At 43.9% G+C, this 18,571-nt stretch overlaps 1 protein-coding gene across 7 annotated transcripts in view; it reads left to right on the top strand.

The window, feature by feature from the left end:
• The first annotated feature begins 4,819 nt into the window (after positions 1-4,819).
• Positions 4,820-18,571, top strand: part of GRTP1 (growth hormone regulated TBC protein 1) — a 90,258-nt gene continuing 76,506 nt past the window's right edge. For all 7 annotated transcript variants that reach the window (XR_007357417.2, XR_007357416.2, XR_007357413.2 and 4 more), the window contains exons 1-3: positions 4,820-5,351; positions 8,166-8,317; positions 14,499-14,657. Coding sequence is in view for 1 of the 7 variants with exons in the window: in XM_048855899.2 (XP_048711856.1) it covers positions 5,302-5,351; positions 8,166-8,317; positions 14,499-14,657 (361 nt within the window). In the remaining 6 variants the exon portion in view is untranslated. The remainder of the gene's footprint in view (positions 5,352-8,165; positions 8,318-14,498; positions 14,658-18,571) is intronic.

Below are 18,571 nucleotides of genomic sequence, written 5' to 3'. Positions count from 1 at the left end.
CTAAATGGGCCATCTTGATTATCACTACAAAAGTTTTTTTTCTCATGCTGATAATATCTCATCTTAACTAATTAGCCTCTCACAGTTTGTATGGCAACTTCCAACTTACGTGTATGTGTATATATATATATATCTCACTATATGTTCCATTCTATGCATCCGATGAAATGAGCTGTAGTCCACGAAAGCTTTTGCTCTAATAAATTTGATAGTCTCTAAGGTGCCACAAGTACTTCTGTTCTTTTATCAAAATGACACCTATTTATAATCGTTCTGTGAGACAAAGTATAGTGAAAAGGTGGCAGGATTGACTTGTAGTTAAAGTAGAGGATGGGAATCAGTAGGTCTGGTGTCCATTCCCTATTCTACCACAGGATTTAGCCCTGATCCTGCAAAAACTTATGTCCATTGATTTTAGCATGCAGAAATCTTTACAGAGCCTAATTTCAGTGTCTTGGTTTTTGGGTGCTAAAATAGGACCTATGATCTGATGTTCGAAGATGGTGAATATCCATATTCCTATTGAAGTAAGCAAGAGTTGTGGTTGCTCAGCCCCTCTGAGTATCATGTCCTAGGTATCTAATTTTGGGCTGCGAAAATTGAGGTCCCTTTTTAAAACATGATCCTCATCCTGAAAACCCTTAGGTTGATCTGTAATTTATTCATCTGAATAGTCACACTGAAGTTACTGGGACTATTCACATGCTTGAAGGTTAGATCCTGCAAATGGCTTTGCATGAGCAGACGCAGACACCTGCACCTGTGCTGAACCACAACAACTTCAGTGGGGCTCCCTGTGGGCTGAGAGGTTTGTCCCAGTGTGACCAAGGGCAGGATTGTGTGGCCTTGGACAATTCACTTTGGCCCTGATCCTGCAAAGACTTATGCAGCCACTGTAGGATTAAGACCTAAGAGAGGAGAAGAATTCATTGCAACTAATAAACCAAAGAAAATTTCAAGAATAACAATACATGGTTTTTAAACAGAACAAAAAAGAAATCAAACTAATATTACACATTTTTTTTAAAGAAAAAAAAATGAAAAATCAGAGACCTGTTTTGGTTACTTTGTAAAATGCAATTGATATTTCTGCCATACAGGTTACACTTTTGCTCCATCTTTGAAACCTGTCGGCATAATGACCCCAATCCTACAAATTGCTCTGTGTGGGTGGGCCATGTGCAGCACAGTGCCTAAAACTGCCCTGGCAGCTTAGGAGTTTCTGCTTTTAGCATCAATGAAAGGCTATTACTTAGAGTTCATCTCCGTCTGTGACCAGAGAAAAACACACAAGCCCCTTAGAGCTGATCCTGAGCTCATGCATCTCCTGAAGGGCCCAATCCTGCATGTTGGGAACTTGGCCACTGACCGGCAGGGAGCAGCTGTACTGGGCTGGAAGGCAGGGATCAAAAATAAGGATGTTTAACATAAAGTCCTTAGGGAAATGGTACAAAGGGACCAGGTGCCTGCTGGTGAGAGTTTGGTCTTCCACTCCAGTGGGAGGAGAAAAGGCCCATTGCAGAACTCCCCTGCTTTGCCCTACAAGCCCCTGTTACTTGGGCTCAGCACAAGTCCCAGTCATAGAATCATAGGACTGGAAGAGACCTTGAGAGATCATCTAGTCCAGTCCCTTGCACTCATGGAAGGGCTAAGTATTATCTAGACCAGGGGCTCTCAACCTTTTTCTTTCTGAGCCCGCCCCCCCATGCTATAAAAACTCTGCGGCCCACCTGTGCCACAATAACTGATTTTCTGCATATAAAAGCCAGGGCCTGTATTAGGGGGTAGCAAGCAGGGCAGTTGCCTGGGGCCTCATGCCACCGAAGCTACATTGCTCAAGCTTTGGCTTCAGCACCAAGTGGTGGGGCTTCAGCTTTTTATCCTGGGCCGCTGTGAGTCTAATGCTGGCCCTGCTTGGCAGCCCCCCTGAAACCTGTTTGTGGACCCCCAAGGGTCCCTGGACCCCTGGTTGAGAACCACTGATTTAGACCATCCCTGACAGGTGTTTGTCTAATGTGCTCTTTAAAATCTCCAATGATGAAGACTCCATAACCTCCCTCTGCAATTGATTCCAGTGCTTAACTACCCTGACAATTAGGAAGTTTTTCCTGATGTCCAACCTAAACCTCCTTTGCTGAAATTTAAGCCCATTGCCTCTTTATTCCTGGGGGAATTCTGCACCACTGCACAATGCAGAATTTTGCAGCAATTAATGTTGGGTGTGCAGAATTTTCTCCTCCCCCCCGTGAAATGGGTGCAGAAATGTTGGCACAACTAGGGGCTTCTGGACCCAGCAGAGCCCAGCTTGCAAATAGAAGACAAAGCCGGGGGGGAAGGGAAGGAACTGGAGGGATCCCAGTGTTGAAAAGGGGCACCACTACCCCTGAAATGGATCTTTACTGGCTCCCGGTGGATTACTGTCATACCAGTGAAAAAGGTCCATGGTAATTATCTTCAATACACAGCAGTTTATTGAGAAGGAATTACATAAGTGGTAAAGGGTTACATTAAGCACATAACTCCTATGTTAGACATTAAGAACTATACATTAAGAGCTATACATTCCTCTTAGCGAGCCTCTCTTTCACAAACATACACAGTTCCTGCTTGACAAACAGAGAAGGTGGTTACCAATCTATGGATGGCTGCTTCTCTCCAGGTCTGTTCTCCTCAGCCCTCTGGTCTGTCTTGGATTCCCTTGAGGCAAGGCCTTGGTTGCCTTGAGACCCCTCTGGTTCACAGTCCTACTCGAGCCCACGGAGCACAGTTTTGGCTACTCTGTCAAGCAGCGTTGCTTCTTCAAATGTTAGTTAAGGAATCCCAATCACAGTAATTTGCTTTGCTTGATTCTTATACTCTTTTTCCTTAAAGGAGTCACGTCTTAAAAGCATGCCTAGTGGGCGTGTGCTTACTAATTTTACCTAATTAGTGTTTTAGAAGGGGCTGGGGGTGGTGGTACTGAATGAAGATCACCCCACATTTACTCACTTATCAATCATTCGTGCTGGCTCTCTGCATGATATCCTTGCTGTGAGGTCGCTAAAACCAGGTCGAGCTGTGCTTAATGCTGGAACTTTACATTTACTTTTGCATGGACCCATATTTGCCGACCAATAGGTTCAATATTGATCGTACATACAGACTTTTTCAGTCCTTTATCAAATTTCCTTCTGCTTAAAGGGAACCTTCTCCCAGGATCCTCTGCAGTCATTCAGCCATGTTTAAGTCATGTAAAGTTATACTCACACCATTCATTAAGTATGGCACACCAATCTGGCACCATCTCAATACCTGCAGTTCTTAGCACGCCCTGAAGGAAGGAGGTGGTGGCACACAGGAAATGCCATGGAACCCCGGGACCCAGCATCAGGCTGTTTCTCCCTCTAGATCACTGGGCTGTAGGAGGGTAGGGTCTGTGACTGTGTGGGCCGGAGTGGGGGCGGTGCAGGGGTAGGGGGTGTGAGTGTGTGGGCTGGGCGGCGGGTGCAGGTGTAGGGCGTGTGAGTGTCTGGGCTGGGGGGAGGCGTGCAGGGGTATGGGGTGTGAGTGTCTGGGCCGGGGGGTATGAGTGTCTGGGCCAGGAGGGCCCCACGGCTAAGCTCTGGAAAGGGCGGATTAGCCTTTCGTGGGCCCCCCATAGGGGCAATGGAGCATGGTGTGTGTGTGGGGGGGTCGATCTCTGGAGCGAGGGGCCAGCCAGGGGCAATGGAGCATGGCATGACAGGGGCAGCCCTGCTCCGCCCAGCCCAGTGCAAGGGCACGATTTACAAACCGGCAGTTACCAGATGCACAATGGCCCACCTGACCCTGTGTAGCCAGCAGGCCTCTTGCCCTTGGGGGTGGGCCCATGCTGTGCCACACAGCCCCCCTGCCCAACACCACGATTCCCTATGGCCAGAGCCCCCCCCCCCCCCCGACCCAAGGGCTGGCGGGGGTCTCAAGACACAGTGCAAGCAGAGCAGGCTGGGGCCCCTTTGACCATGGGCCTGGCTCCATGGAACCACTGGTGCCATTGTAAACCCGGCACTGGCTCTGGGGGGGTAGGATGTGTGAGTGTTTGGGCCAGGGATAGGGTTGCCAGGTGTCTGGTATTGTTACAGCCATACTTGATTACAGGTATTTCGTAATAAATTATCAAAATAATTGAAACTAGTGATTATATAGTGTGATGTTGACAAATAATATTTGCAGAATTTTAAAATATTGTGCACAGCATTTTAAATTTTTTGGCACAGAATTCCCTCCAGCAGAACCTCTTGTCCTATCCTTAGAGGTTAAGGAGAATAATTGTTCCCCCTCCTCTTTGTAACAACCTTGTATGCCAGCCTGGGTAGGCGAAGCCTGCAGCTGCTGAGCCAGTGAAGTGCCGGAGTCTGGGGGCATCATCCCGCCCGCTCTGCAGCCAAACTCCCATGAGCCACATGGGGCCATGGGTGGGTGCAACGCTGGCCAAGTCCCACGCTGCAGCAAGAGAGGCGAGGCTGGCGCTCAGGGGCAAACGGAGACGCTCCGCTGCAGCGCGGGCAGCGGCCAGGCACAGACCCCTCTTCGCCAGGGCGCCAGCCCGACCCTGCCAAGGGCGGCTGGGCCCCGAGTGCGGGCCGGGCGGCGGGAAGAGGCTGCAGCGCCCGCTGGTTCCCGGCCGGCGGCACAGGAGTCGGCGGGGCGGGGCCCGGGATCCCGCCCCTCTGAGAGGCCGGAGTGAGGGAAAGAGCCGCGGCGGCGGCGGCAGCAGGAGGTGGCGGGGGGCGGCGGCAGCAGCAGCAGGTGAGGCGGAGTCACTGGAGACACGGGCTCCGCCCCGGAGGCGGCCCGGCCCCGAGGGGGCTGCGTAGCGCTGCCCTGCCGGAGCAGCAGCCTCCGCAACTGGGCGCGGGGCTGCCGGTGGCCGCAGCGCCTCAGGTGGCAGCCCAGGTGGGCGGGAGGGGGCCGGCCGGCGGGCAGCTGCCTTGCCACTGCGCCGAGCCGGCTCTGGCACGGGAGCGGCCCGCGGCCGAGCGCTGGCTCCCCGCGTGTCTCTCTGGCGTCTCACGGCAGCTCTCGCGGGGGAGGAAGAAGGCGCGCCCGGGGCGCCGAGGGGCTGAACTTTGGAGCCTCTGCTCCTGATGGGGCCGGTCCCGAGGAGGCGGAGGAGGAGGCGCTGTTGCCGCCGCTGCCCTGTGTGAGGCGAGCTCGCTCCCGCTGGGGCGGCCCGGTGGAGAAACTCCGCTCAGGTCCGCACCCCCTGCTGCCGCCGCCGCCGCCCGGGAGGCGCGGCGCGGGACCGACTCTGCTAGGGGAAGCCCCGAGCGCTGCCCGGCCATGGAGCAGGGCGAAGGAGGCGCGCTGGAGCCTGGGGCCGGCATTCCCAGGTACACATGCCCGGGCTGGGGCGGGGGCCCGCTGCTGGGGGGGCTTCGTTCCCTCGTTCAGCGCTCACGTCCTAGCGCTGTACTTGGCTCCCCTGTGTGTTTGTGTAGGTGCCGGGAGTGGTGCAGGCAGGGAGAGGGGGAGCGGGGCTGTTCGTGGGGGGAGACTCCTCCATAGTCTGGGTTGAAGCTGAGGGTGCTGGCAAAGGCTGGCTCTGTGCTGAAGGGCGGGTTTGGTGGGTGTTTTTCAAAGGAATGGCACTTTCGCTGTAATTTTACTTATTGATCAAAATTGTCCTCATTCCCATTGTCGCAGCTAAACAGCACCATTGAGATTTTCCTTAATTATTAGTAATAGCATTTCACTGTGCTGAGTAAGCCCGTGTTTTTGAGGTTTTCTCACTTAGGGAGGGCTATATTGTGAGCTTCACTGGATTAAATGGCAGGCTTCAGAGTAGCAGCCCTGTTAGTCTGTATTCACAAAAAGAAAAGGAGCACTTGTGGAGTACTCCTTTTCTTTTTACTGGATTAAATGGCTCTAAAGTCTCCTCCCCCCCAAACAAACAAAACTGAGATTAGGAGTACTTGTGGCACCCATGAAATGAGCTGTTGCTCACGAAAGCTTATGCTCAAATAAATTTGTTAGTCTCTCTAAGGTGCCACAAGTACTCCTTTTCTTAGAGACTCAGTACTCTTTTTTTTTTTTTGCGCATACAGACTAACACGGCTGCTACTCTGAAAACTGAGATTAACATTCAAAAGCCTCTTACACAGGGGCATATGTTCTGTTAAGATTGTGTCTTGGTAGATAACTTTTAATGCCCACAAAAATTGAAAGGAGGTGCAGTAATTTAAAATATTTTTTAATCATTTACTTGTTTATTTTTTATATTTAAACTATTTCCTCAATTGGAAGAAGGAAAAAAAGCAGGATCTATGAAACCCAACTTTCAGTCCTTGGAAAGAGATACTTTTTCTGGGTAGTGGGCCTTCAGAGTGGTATCTTTTCTACCAGTTTCTTACATGGAACAATGAAGGGTTTGGGGCAAAGCAAAGTCTATGAAAGAAAGACTTTGGAAGAGATGAATAAAGAGTAATTAAATATCTGTTTTACAAGACATTCTCCATAAATAGAAGTGAAACAGTTTTGTATAATTGTATTAATACAATTAATTAATTAATACAATACAATTAATTAAATATAGAAATGTGAAAATTAACTACTGTAAAACAAAGCTTGGAAGAGTGTCGTGCTGTGGGGATTTAGAGAGGATGAATACATTCCGAAGGGAAGTTTGTCAGAGTCATTCTCTCCATTTCCCAAAAAACCATTAGTGATGCACTGGAACAAAGAATCTCTTAAAAATAAGAGATTAATGGCTTTGACATACATACAAGCTTCTGTTAAAAACAGACAAGAAAATTTTGTAAAATCAGGAGACCACCCAAGACTTCAGATAAGGCACAGTGCCTGTAGATATGGGATTATCTAACTGTTGAGAATATCTTCATAATTTTTGAAACCTGTCTCCTTCCTGCTTCCCAACAATCAGACTGAATTATGAAATGAATCTGTGTTCCCTACCTTCATTATCAGAATCCTAAACGTGATGTGTGGGTTGAAGTGTCATGCTTTCTTGAATTGTCTGAATGCTCTGTGTATGAGTGTGAAAGGTTTCTTTAATCATAAAAGTAATGAAGAATTAAAAAAAAAACTTTCCCAGGGAAGATCATGACTGAATGATTAGTGACTCTAAAAACTGTATTATAGGGTTTAATGTTTGTATTTGTCTCTCTGATTCCACATCAAATTTGTTCAGCATACAAATGAAAGATTACTTCTAGCCCTGTAAACTCAGTGGGTCTGAACATGCAGTAGTGCTTCTTCTGACTCATGCATCACCACCAATAAAAGATTCAATGGGTCAAATTCTCCCCATGGTTACACCTGTGCAATTCCATTTGTCATTATTGGAGGTTGGACTTGTGAAACTGAGAGTTGAATTTGCCCTCACAGTTGGAATTTAGGCCTTGATATCTTACAAGCTGCTCTGCATGAGTGGATCCCTGTGCCCAGGCAAAGACCCATTGGCTTCACTGGGGTAGGTGTAATGGTCCTTCCGTGCAAAGTATTTTGCACAGGTGGGATCTTTCACCACTTCAGTTGATGTATGAGCCAGAATAATATCCAATTCACTCTTCAATAGCCAATGTTGGTTCTTCATTACTAATGGGAATAAAAAATTGTAAAAACAACCCCCCCGATTATTGTAAATAAGTACACCTGATGCCACACACATACATGGAGTAGATCTGGTGAAGGGCAAAATGGAGGCCATTACTATGTAATCAATTTTCAAACAGTGTTTTTCTTTAAATAGGTTATTGCCAAAAAGTTACAAAAAAATAGCACATTTTTAAGGTAATCTTTGTAATTGAATGAGTTATTACAATCTGTATTTACTAGCACAGCACTAGTGGAAAAACTAATTTTTTTTAATCTTTGAATCATAGACTCTTACCTTTGCAATCTATATTCCTTGCATTTGTTGTTGCCTATTTTTTCTGTATTATGAAAACCTCATTCCAGTTAGTCACAGTTTAAGCCAATTGTCTACAAAATAGATCTTTGGCTCTAAATCTCCCAATTGCCAAAAGCAAGGAAGTCTGGCATTGACCATAAATTTACATACGTTCCAGTTCATTGTTTTGAATTTTCCATAACTGTTTTTCAATTTAGTTTACTAAAGCATACTTACATATTTTTTAAGTCTGTGTGTGGAGAAATTTTGTATACAATAACTTTTTATATTGTAGGGTTGATCCATATGGATTTGAAAGGCCAGAAGACTTTGATTATGTGTCATATGAAGAATTCTTTTCTAGATATCTGGTGATACTCACTAGAAGAGCAATAAAATGGTCAAAGCTTCTAAAGGGGAATAATGGGGTACAGAAAAGTTTAAAAGGTAAGTTATATGTTTGTATTTTATTGGACCTGAATGTAAATCAGTGTTGAGAATAGAACTTAAGTTTAAATTGGCTTGCACTTGAGAACACAATACTAAATGTCTTTTTTGCTCTAAGTAATAACAGACTGAATTCAGTAATAATACATAAACAAATTTGGTGCTGTTCTAGGGATAATCAGTTTGATTTAAAGTTCACAAGGGAGTAATCCTATTTGATGTGCATCATAATATCTTAGTCACTATGTCTGTAATCAAGAAGGATTATACCTGCGAGAGACTGGATTTTTTGTTACTATTGCTTATACTACTTTACATATTTGTGTGCTCAAATGACCTCATTAAAGGATAGGTGCATGGTGCAGCAGAAAGTGTAAAGAACTGAACATCAGGAGTTCTGAGTTCTTCTCCCAGGTTTGGCGAGACATTGACTCGTTCTCTGACATTTTGCAAGTTGCTTAATTTTCTGTGCCTCGTTTTTCCCCATCTGTGAAACGGGGGTTGTCTTATGGCTAAAAAGCACTAAGTATGTGCTAAGACTTAATAATCAAAATTTAAAAACAGAGAAAGTAAAATTAACAGAAGAGCTAGGTGCAAATATTTCAGAAGATGTTAACAGAACTCTTAATTGCCAGTTCAAGAAGCAGGAAAACCTCTCATGATAGCCCAGTATATGAAAGTCTAGGATGTGAAAGTGGAGGGGGGCAATGTAATTAAAGGGAGGTATTGTGGGCAAGGAATCATGCGAGGCTGCAAGTTCTCTTCCCTTTCCTTGTGGGAGCGAAATTTTTCTGTGTAAGCTTCTTATTTTTCCCTTTGCACTTAATGATGTATCCAATATGTCCTTCCTGGGGATCTTGTTTGGAATTCTCACAATGATGCCCAGCACAGACATTAAAGTGGCCTTAATATGGTTTAGTTTAATTCAACTAATCCACTTGAAAAGTTAATTTGGATTAATTTTCCTGAGTGTCCCTGGGTAGACAAGCCCTTGAATTGCACCTGAATCCTTAGAGGTGTGCTTCAGCACTAGGCTTCGCTTACTACTTTTGGGGAATTTTTGCAATGCAGCAAGAAAAGTGATAGCTCTTTCTACAGTGTTAGCTTTCCCTAAGGCAGTGCTACTCAAAGTGGTGGTCCGCAGACTGGTGCCAGTCCGCTAGCCATCGGCTGCTGGTCTGGGCGCACATTGGGGAAAAAAAATTGCCGGTCCCCCACATCAGATAGCTTGAGAAGCACTGCGGGCCTAAGGGGCATTACATCATACCTGTAAAATCTCTGCCACTCTTTCTGGAATTAGGGGTTCCATTAAATCTGATGTGTGGATGAAGGACATGAAGCATGATGGCAATAGAGAGGATCCTGGATGGCTGTTGCATCAAATTTTCAGTTACTAACTTTTTACTAAAGATAATCAGAATTGCTTACAGTACACTTTCTTACACACCTTTAGAAAGAATATGACCAATATAAAGGAATACAGCAGAGCTGAGGCAGTCTATTTGGAGTTACTGTAAACACACATTATTAACGACAAATCTTCCATGCTCCATTGTGCAGTGACACCCCAAAATTACTCAAGCTGGAAATGCTGGAGGAGGAAAGTGGCAGATTACTTTTATTCTGTAAAAGTGTTGATTTAAGCACTAGCCCCAGGATACTGCTACTAGGATCCACCATGTCTGTTGTCTATTCCCATATTGGACACAAACATATATGGATAGTCTCCAGTGTGTGAGGACATTATTATCCTGCAGGATCACTCATCCATTGGAACCGTGGCAAGTCAGTCTGTTAATCCTCTGAACCCTTCATCTCTCCCAACCCCACATTTTGGTTTCTTTGCTCTGATGCTTTAGGAGTCTGAATTGCTAATCCTAATAATGTCTATTCCAAACGCAAACTGATCGTAATACAAAACAGAGAGGAGTGTTTAACGTACAGTTCTTCTGTACAGTCCCTTTGAGAACCTCCACACCCTAATTTTCTACTTCCCCAGGGAAGATCTGAGACCCTTTCAGACTGTGTAGTGTAGTTTTACTGGACCTTTAATGTATGATATCTCAGCAGTTCCATGCCCATATATCCTCAGGCCCCAGAAAAGCTCCTAATTCCTATCATACTGACAAGAAGAAGGGATGTAATGCTAATTCCTTAATTTGGAAATACGGCATATTTATGTGCTGATTTGTTTCATGCAGATGCCTCGTGTCTGACATGGCATGTGTACATGCATAGTTCTGTTCTGCTTGAAAGAAAACTAATTAGGGTGCTTTAACAACTGTTATGCTGTATATCCTGTTTCCCTTGATCACAGAGTTCCAGAAAGATGGGTCATATGAATTTTTATCATCGTTCCATTTGCTCTTTCTTCATCCCATATTTGCTATCCCTCTCACCTTGTTCCTCACCTTGTCCTAGCTATTTCAGTTCTGCTGTCTTTCATTTCCTCTCTCCACCCTAGGTTCACTTCTTGCTCTTCTTTTCTTTCTCTCCTCCTCCTCCCCGCACCCCCACATTACCTGACAAGTCCCTGCCCCTCCCACCGTGCTCTAGGTTCTGCTGCAATCTCTTCAACTGCTGTGATTTGTGCTTTCTTTACAGTGTCGCAAGTCAGCTTGCTGCTTTGATTCATTTACAGCTGGTCAACAAGCACCAGAGGTGCAATACGAGAGCCTTACATGACCACTGAAAGTTACTTTAATTCCCACCTACAGTGTGCCTGTGTAAGAAATTCAAGTAACCTACTTGCTGCTGGAAACAACTTGTAGCAGAAAGTACTTAGTGTAAACCTTATCAGCCTTCTGATGCGAATGCACTAAGTGCTGTGGGTTGGAAAAGGGTCTGCAGTTTGTGGACATACAGAATATTGGTGAAACCAGATTCTATGATTTGCAGCTTGTCAGAAATGTCTTATCAAAGGCTGAATGAAGGCACAGGCGTCTCCTGTTTGTTTCCACTTTCTAGTTTGTTGTCCAAACTGGATATGGCATGTTCAGATATGAGGTATTTGGACACGGGTCAGTTTTTCTTCTAATAATTTTCAAAGTGAACTAGAGTAATTTTCAATATCCTATTAAAGAGAATACAGCTGTACAGTCCAAATTACTCTCTAAAAGGCTTTGGATCTTGTTTGTTGTTCCACTTAGTCATGCTATTGTACCCAGTACTCTTCAAGAACTAAATGAGGAAATGATATAAAATGGTAGTACCTTTTCAAGTTGTAATCCTATAATGTGTGTGTGTGACCTAAGTGCTTGTCTGTTGATTGTCAAAACAATTGCAGCTTCAATTCCTGTCTTTGATTGTTTGTTCTGTAAGTATTTTACTCTGCATGAAGAAATTCCTTCATTTTTCTTTATTTGTGCCATTTTTGGTTTTGTGCCTGTTAGTTTTGCTTTCACTGTCTCTCTATACCTAAATACACCTTTTAAACTTCTTCAGTCTTATTTGAAGGGTAATAGGCCAAATTAATCATAGCATTTAAAATTAGAGAAGGTACTGGAAAATGAAACAGGAACATGTTTGTTTAGAGTATAAAACATGGGGTGAGATGGGGGTTTGTGTGGTGAGAGGGGAATGAAGATGTTACAAAGAAAATATAAACTATTTCCGATCTCATGCTTGTCCATAACTTGAATGCCAACTGTACACAAAATCCACTTTTTCTTTTTGATGTGTTGAGAATAAAATAAGCAACTTTTAAAATTCCATATATTTGTCTCCTGGCTTCAGCTGTGCTCTTGGGTATATTTCTTTAGAGTATGTGTGTGTTTCCTCAACACTTAAATTTGTTTTTTATGTGCAGAAATATGCTGCAAATATGAAATACTTCATAATGGAACTTTGATAATATTTTTGGCTAAAATAAGTCTTTCTTTTTTGTTTTTAATTAATACATTCCCACATGACTTTGCCTAACCACACCATAGACAGACTTAATTTGTCATGCTATACCAAAAGCATGTCTGTTTATAGGCAAAGGAAATAGGAATTTTCTGAGTGAATGTGAAAATTCTACCATTAAGGGAATGTTGTCTACTTAAAAATCGCACTTCTGTCACAGTTCTCTTACCTCTTGTTGTTATAAGTAATGTCCAATACTGGAGAAATGCTGTATTTTTTTTTTATTTCACTTACTTTTGGCACTTGGCAGTACTTTAAATATATTCTCTTTCCCTCTCTGGATCTTTTATCCTGTAACAGAGAGAGAAATATATTCAAAAATGTGATTGTAAATCGACTAAACCTGGCATGGTGAGCCAGAGGTAAGTGCAGTACTGGGAACTACTTTACACTCATTTAAAAAAAAAATGGACTAGATTTCAGGTTGGCAGCATCCTTTCACTAGTGTTATACCGACAACATACCTTGATTAAAGGTTTTTTCCTTTATTATACAAGTGGGCAGGTGCAGTTTAAATTGAGGTTATATGTACTGCTGTTCATGCAAATGACACCATGTGTGTCACTAACCTTGATAGTCCATGGAGCTTTGTGTGGATGCAGGGGCCTGCTCATCTGGAATCTTCTGTGGAATCAGGACCTTCGGTTTAGTTTGCAGCCTGAGTCAGGTGAGGGAGGAAGAATCATGCAAGATGTAACCTCTTTCAAGGAGCATTACAAGTATTGTAATTGGAGAATATTCCACTCTATGAAATGTTCTTGTGGTTTTTGTTGTTGGGTTTTTTTTTGTTTGAGGAAAGAGTAAAATCCACTGTTAAGCATTTTAATGATGTGAGGGAGGCAGCACTGTAAAAAGGCTCTGATGTGTAGTTCTAACATTTGCATGAGAACTTGCCTTGTTTATAACGGAGTTTGGGGGTATGTGGTCAACAGTATATCCCATATATAAGGTGTGTGTGTGTGTATAATATTAGATAGATACATACTTGGGCTTTCTCATTGAAAGCCTAAGGACATCTGTTGTCGTGAGGACAATGACACTGAGGAGTAATGAGTGTATGTTAAGCTGCAGGGCTGCTGTCCCCTTGTACTGGATACCAAAGTCAAAGGCTTGTCCCTGTTTCCTGCATTTGATTTAGATTTATGTCTGATGCTGGCGAGGCTTTCAGAGTAAATAGTTGTACCAGGAGGAGACCAGTTACAAGGGGGAGTATATTTTTGGAATAATCCTTTTAAGAAAAAGGCATGATATTAGTTAGGATAAAACCAAATAATCCTCAACCTAACAAGTGAGTACACTTTTAGGGGCATGCATAGATTATTTCAAATAGACATACCTCTTGGTTTAGGCAGGGCTTATCACTTGAAATTAGGTAGTGCAGAACCTATCTACAGTATTTCTTGAGCTTCAAGATTCCCAGTGACTTTTAAATGATGTGGTTGGTATTTTAGGAGAGGGAATTGGTCTGGATTTATAAAAACAAAAACCTCTTCAGCTATCGTGAAAAAATCCATTGTTTCTCTCTCATTCCTCCTGGCTCTCCAACAGGGTCATTCAGTCAGTAGCCACTAGCCCTGATGACTAAAAATGCACTTGGGGGAGGGGGGGGTCTAGTGTTTCTATTACTGGGCTTTGCAGCAGCACTAGTGAACTGCCAAACCCTAATCCTAGAGTCATGCTAACGTCCTCAGTGATGCCGATGCATAATTGAGCAAACAGAAAACCACAATGTCAACCTCTGTTAGAAGTACAAGGAAAGAAGAAAAATCAATATTTTCCAAATGAAAAAAGAAGAAAAATCAATGGGAAAACCACTTTATTTTCAGATCTCCATTCAAGAGGACATCACAATGAAAAGGGAGGGGGAAACATTAAAACTCTAATATATGGGATAGTGTTCAGCTGATAGTAATTTACTCTCCCTGTAGTACGTATACGTTAAACCTGTGGAAAAGGACTGCTCTCTGAATGAATCTGTGGAGTTACTGGAAACCACCTGTTTAATTGTGTGTTTTGTGGGAGGGGAGATTGGGGTTTTGTGTGTGTGTTTGTGGCTGTATTTTGACACTGAGCATAGTACAGTATATTCTGGCCACTTAAATCTGCTGCATACTACATAAGTAAATCTAAATGTTTGTCTTCACTTTTGGCCTTTTACGTGGAGGAGGGAGGAAGCATTGTAATCAATGAATGCTTGTCAAGAGTTCTCCTAGAACCTCTCAACTTCCTGTTTTGTTTCCAGAAGAAAAATAAGGTTTTGTTTGTTGCATTGCAGTGAAGAGATATATCAGGAAAGGCGTTCCCAATGAGCATCGTGCACTGATATGGATGATTGTAAGTGGAGCCCAGGCCAAGATGGAACAAAACCCTGGATACTATAATAAACTACTTGAGGGAGAGAAAAGTGACATGCTGGTGGAAGCAATCAAGACAGGTTATGTCCTAATGTTTATACATATAGTCAATAACTATGTATTATAAAGTAAGAGTGACAGATTAAATTGTGTGTGGCAGTAAAGTTGTGTTTCTGTAAATGTTTAGTAGTAGTTTAATAATGATTAATGTGAAAACTAAAATAGTCTCAAACTCTGTACTAACACCACTCTCTTCAGACTTAACAATGCTCCTTCCAAACTTAAAATGAATGGGCCGGGTGGTGGTGGTAAGTAGATTGCGGTTACTTGATATTCAAACTGATCCAACTGTAATAATAACATTTTTCTAAAGAAGCTGACACAAAAATTGGCACAGTTCTGTGATTGTTTCATTGTGCACTGCCGTCCTCAGTGTCCGCAAAGCTCTAAAGTTGTTTCTTTAGGATGACAGATCCAGCAGGAATTTCTTTTTCTTTTTCGTGACTATTGAAAGTATCAGGTGCTTTAAGTTAGGGTTGTACCAAATTTTATCTTAGAAATGGATAATTAACTTAACTTTGTAACAACTTTGTCCTTGGCCAAATAACTTTTTTTCCAGCTTTCAATTTTAAAACTAAATAATAGCAGCTTGTCGGAGTTTGGTGTTACATACCTGAGTAAGGCATTTTGGAACATGCATATCCAGACTCCTGCAGGAAGAATGTCCAGACCAGAAATCATCAGGCTTCAGTATTCCCATGCTGAACCATGAGTTGCAGTTTAGGGGTGTGTAGAGGGAGCAACTAAGATGATTATCCAAGGTCAGCCTCACCAGTGGCCTCTAGAGAGCAAAGGCAATGACAGCAATCCCTCTGCAATGTTAGGCAGTAAAACCAGGGATCTTACCAGGACAGCAGGTGACTGTTTGGCTAAGTCAGTCTGTGAAACAAAGCAGTGTGTTGGGATGAGGGGGAAAGGGAACACAAGTGAGTTATAGGAAGAAATAAGGACTTGGGAGACGCACTGGAGGGAGGAAAAGACAGACAAGCAGAATTGGAGACCATGGGAATTAAAATGAATAAGTGAATAAGAGAATGATCAACTGAAAAAACAGGATTGAGCTCTGAAAAGAGGAAGAGAGATGGTGAGGGTGGAGTGTCCCAGAGCTTGGGCTCCAGCCTGAGGCTGACCATCTGTACAACAATATTTAGCGCCCAAGTCAATTGACCCAGTACTGTGACAGCCGTGCCATGGTTTCATCTCTGTGTAGATGTATAAGCAATAGAAGACAATAGCTGGGAGGCCATAGGAAAAAATTGTTAGAGGTGAAAGAATAACATGAGCATCTGTGAGAGGGTAGGAGAAAATAGAAAAAAATTAAGATATACGCCATTTTTAAATTTCATGAAACCTTGTGTTCTTGTCCACTATTTAGATATTTGGCATCAGCTGAAAGACAAGTTACACTGAAATGGCAGTTTAATTTTAATATTCAGCCATTCAGTGCGTTCCTGCTTTATATTAAATATTTCTAATGCTGTGATAGATTTAAAAAGCAAAGAAAAATATGTAATCTTGTTAATATTTGCTTCACAAATCTGTAATTCCCATGATTCTCAAAATCTTCTGGCAATCATGCTCCATAAAGTGCTGTAGTTTTAGCACTAAGATAATAGTTTTACCTAAGATACTACTATTAGCACCATCAAAGGGAGGAAAATTAATCTGAGAATCTCACTTTAATCATTACCACAACTTGACAACGGCAACAAAACTTAGGACCTAAAGGTTCAAAGACAAGAAGAAAGAACCCCAAACTACTTATGTTTAAAAACTCATGATTTTGAGGGCCTGACTCATGATTTTTGAATGCTTGTGGCTGGCAGGACTGCAGTGGAGGAAGAAATACAACAATATATTTTATTATTTCTGTAAATGCAGAAATAATGCACATGCAGTATACTAAATATTGTAGACATGTTAAAAGTCTCTTTCTGCTCATGAAGAGCCTACAGTTCTGGTAGGTAGGTAAGGTTGCCAGGCATCTGGTTTTCAAGCTGAACACCCAGTCGAAAAGGGACCCCGGTAGCCCCGGTCAGCACCTCTGACTGGGCTGTTAAAAGTCTGGTTGGTGGCACAGCAGAGCTAAGGCAGGCTCCCTGCCTGCCCTGGCTCTGCGCAGCTCCTGAAAGCAACTAGCATGTCCCTCTGGGCCCTAGGCACAGGTGCAATTAGGGAAGCTCCTCGCACTGCCCCTGCCCTGAGCTCTGCCTCGGCAGCTCCCATTGGCTAGGAACTGTGGCCAATGGGAGCTGCGAGAGTGGCGCCTGCGGACATGGGCAGCGCGCACTGCACACAGCCACCTGACTGCGCCTCCACCTAGGGGCCGGACATGGCGGCCGCTTCCAGGAGCAGTGCGGAGCCAGGTCAGGCAGGGAGCCAGCCTTAGCCCTGCTGTGCCGCTGACCAGGAGCTGCCTGAGGTAAGAGCTGCATGACCAGGGCCCACGCCGTGAACCCCCTGCCCCAGGTCGGAACCCCCTCCCGCACCCTAACTCCCTTCCAGACCCCACACCTCCACCCCAAACCCCGTCCCAGCCCTGAGCCCCAAACTCCCTCCCAGATACTGAGCCCCCTCCCAGAGCCCGCACCCCCTCTTGGACCCCAATCCGCTGCCCCAGCCCGGAGCCCTGTCCCACACCCTGAACTCATTATTTCTGACCCCACCCCAAAGCCTGCACTCCCAGCTGGAGCCCTCACCCCCTCCCACATCACAACCCCCCTGCCCCAGCCCAGTGAAAGTGAGTGAGGGTGGGGGAGAGCAAGTGACGGAGGGAGGGGGACTGGAGTGAGTGGGGGGTGGAGTCTCAGAGATGGGGCAGGGCAGGGCTGGGGTCTTGGGGTGGGGCAAGGTGCTAGCTTTTGTGCAATTACAAAGCTGGCAACTCTATCTACAAATGCAAGGACGGGGAGGAAGAGCAACCAAAAGCAGCATGAATGAACAGAACAATGTAGCATCCATCACATTAATCCTATAACTTTTGTCATTAAACTAGACAGATGGTCCAGTATGATGATGGGCATTGTGTGTGGAGTGGGAAGGATCCATGTATTACGATGAGCTGGAAAAGTGTAGAACACTGAGATGAAGAGAGACTGCATGTCTGGTTGTCAAAATCCCCTAAATGTCTCAGAATTCTGAAGAAAGGCATTCAGCTTTAGGTCTGAATATTTTTATCTAATTGCTGCAAAAATTGCTTCTACAGTTCTAATTCCAGGTTTTTAAAAACATTTCGTCATCTCATGCTGCATGGTCCTGGGCCTGAATATTTGTTTCTGAATGAGGTGTCAAAAATGCTGTAATGATGACAAAGGAGAGAGAAACATGCAAAGGGTTTTCCTCATCAGGATTACAGCAAAGAAATAAATTGAGAAAGCAATTACTTAGCTGATTTGCTTCCTGCATTTGATAGAGGCATTGTTTTGCCAGCTTGTATTACTAACGCACCATTATTTTAATTTTTTCAAAATAGGACTTAGAACATTTACTAGGAACGGATTGCCAACATGCCCCTTCTGCTCTCGCCCTCTTGACCCTCAGTCCCTTGTCCAGCTCTGTTAAGGTCACTGGGGCTACGCATGGCCCCAGGGTCTGGCTCTGCAGAGCTCATTGCAGGATCAGGGCTTAACTGTCAGTAAAAACTATCATACTGGGTTCTTTGTCTTCACTGCCTGGTCAAATTTATTTCAAACTGTAGGGTTTTTGTTTTTTTTTTAAATTAAATGTTGCCTTCCCATCTGTATGTCAAAAACCAAATTAAGGTTAATGGAAAACTGTTTGTTTTTTTAAAATTCTGTCTTGGATATGAAGTTTTTCTACATCCTTCTAGAAAACTTGCAGTCTTTCTTGATTATTGGTTTTAGCCTTTCTAGAAAAGGTGGGTAAATTTTGCACTCTTACTGACACTTTAGCTATTGTACCCTGGTTCCTTTTT

This window comes from Caretta caretta, chromosome 1 (genome assembly GCF_965140235.1).
Source record: "Caretta caretta isolate rCarCar2 chromosome 1, rCarCar1.hap1, whole genome shotgun sequence".
NCBI lineage: Eukaryota > Metazoa > Chordata > Testudines > Cheloniidae > Caretta > Caretta caretta.
This window is presented reverse-complemented; position numbering and strand designations above follow the sequence as displayed.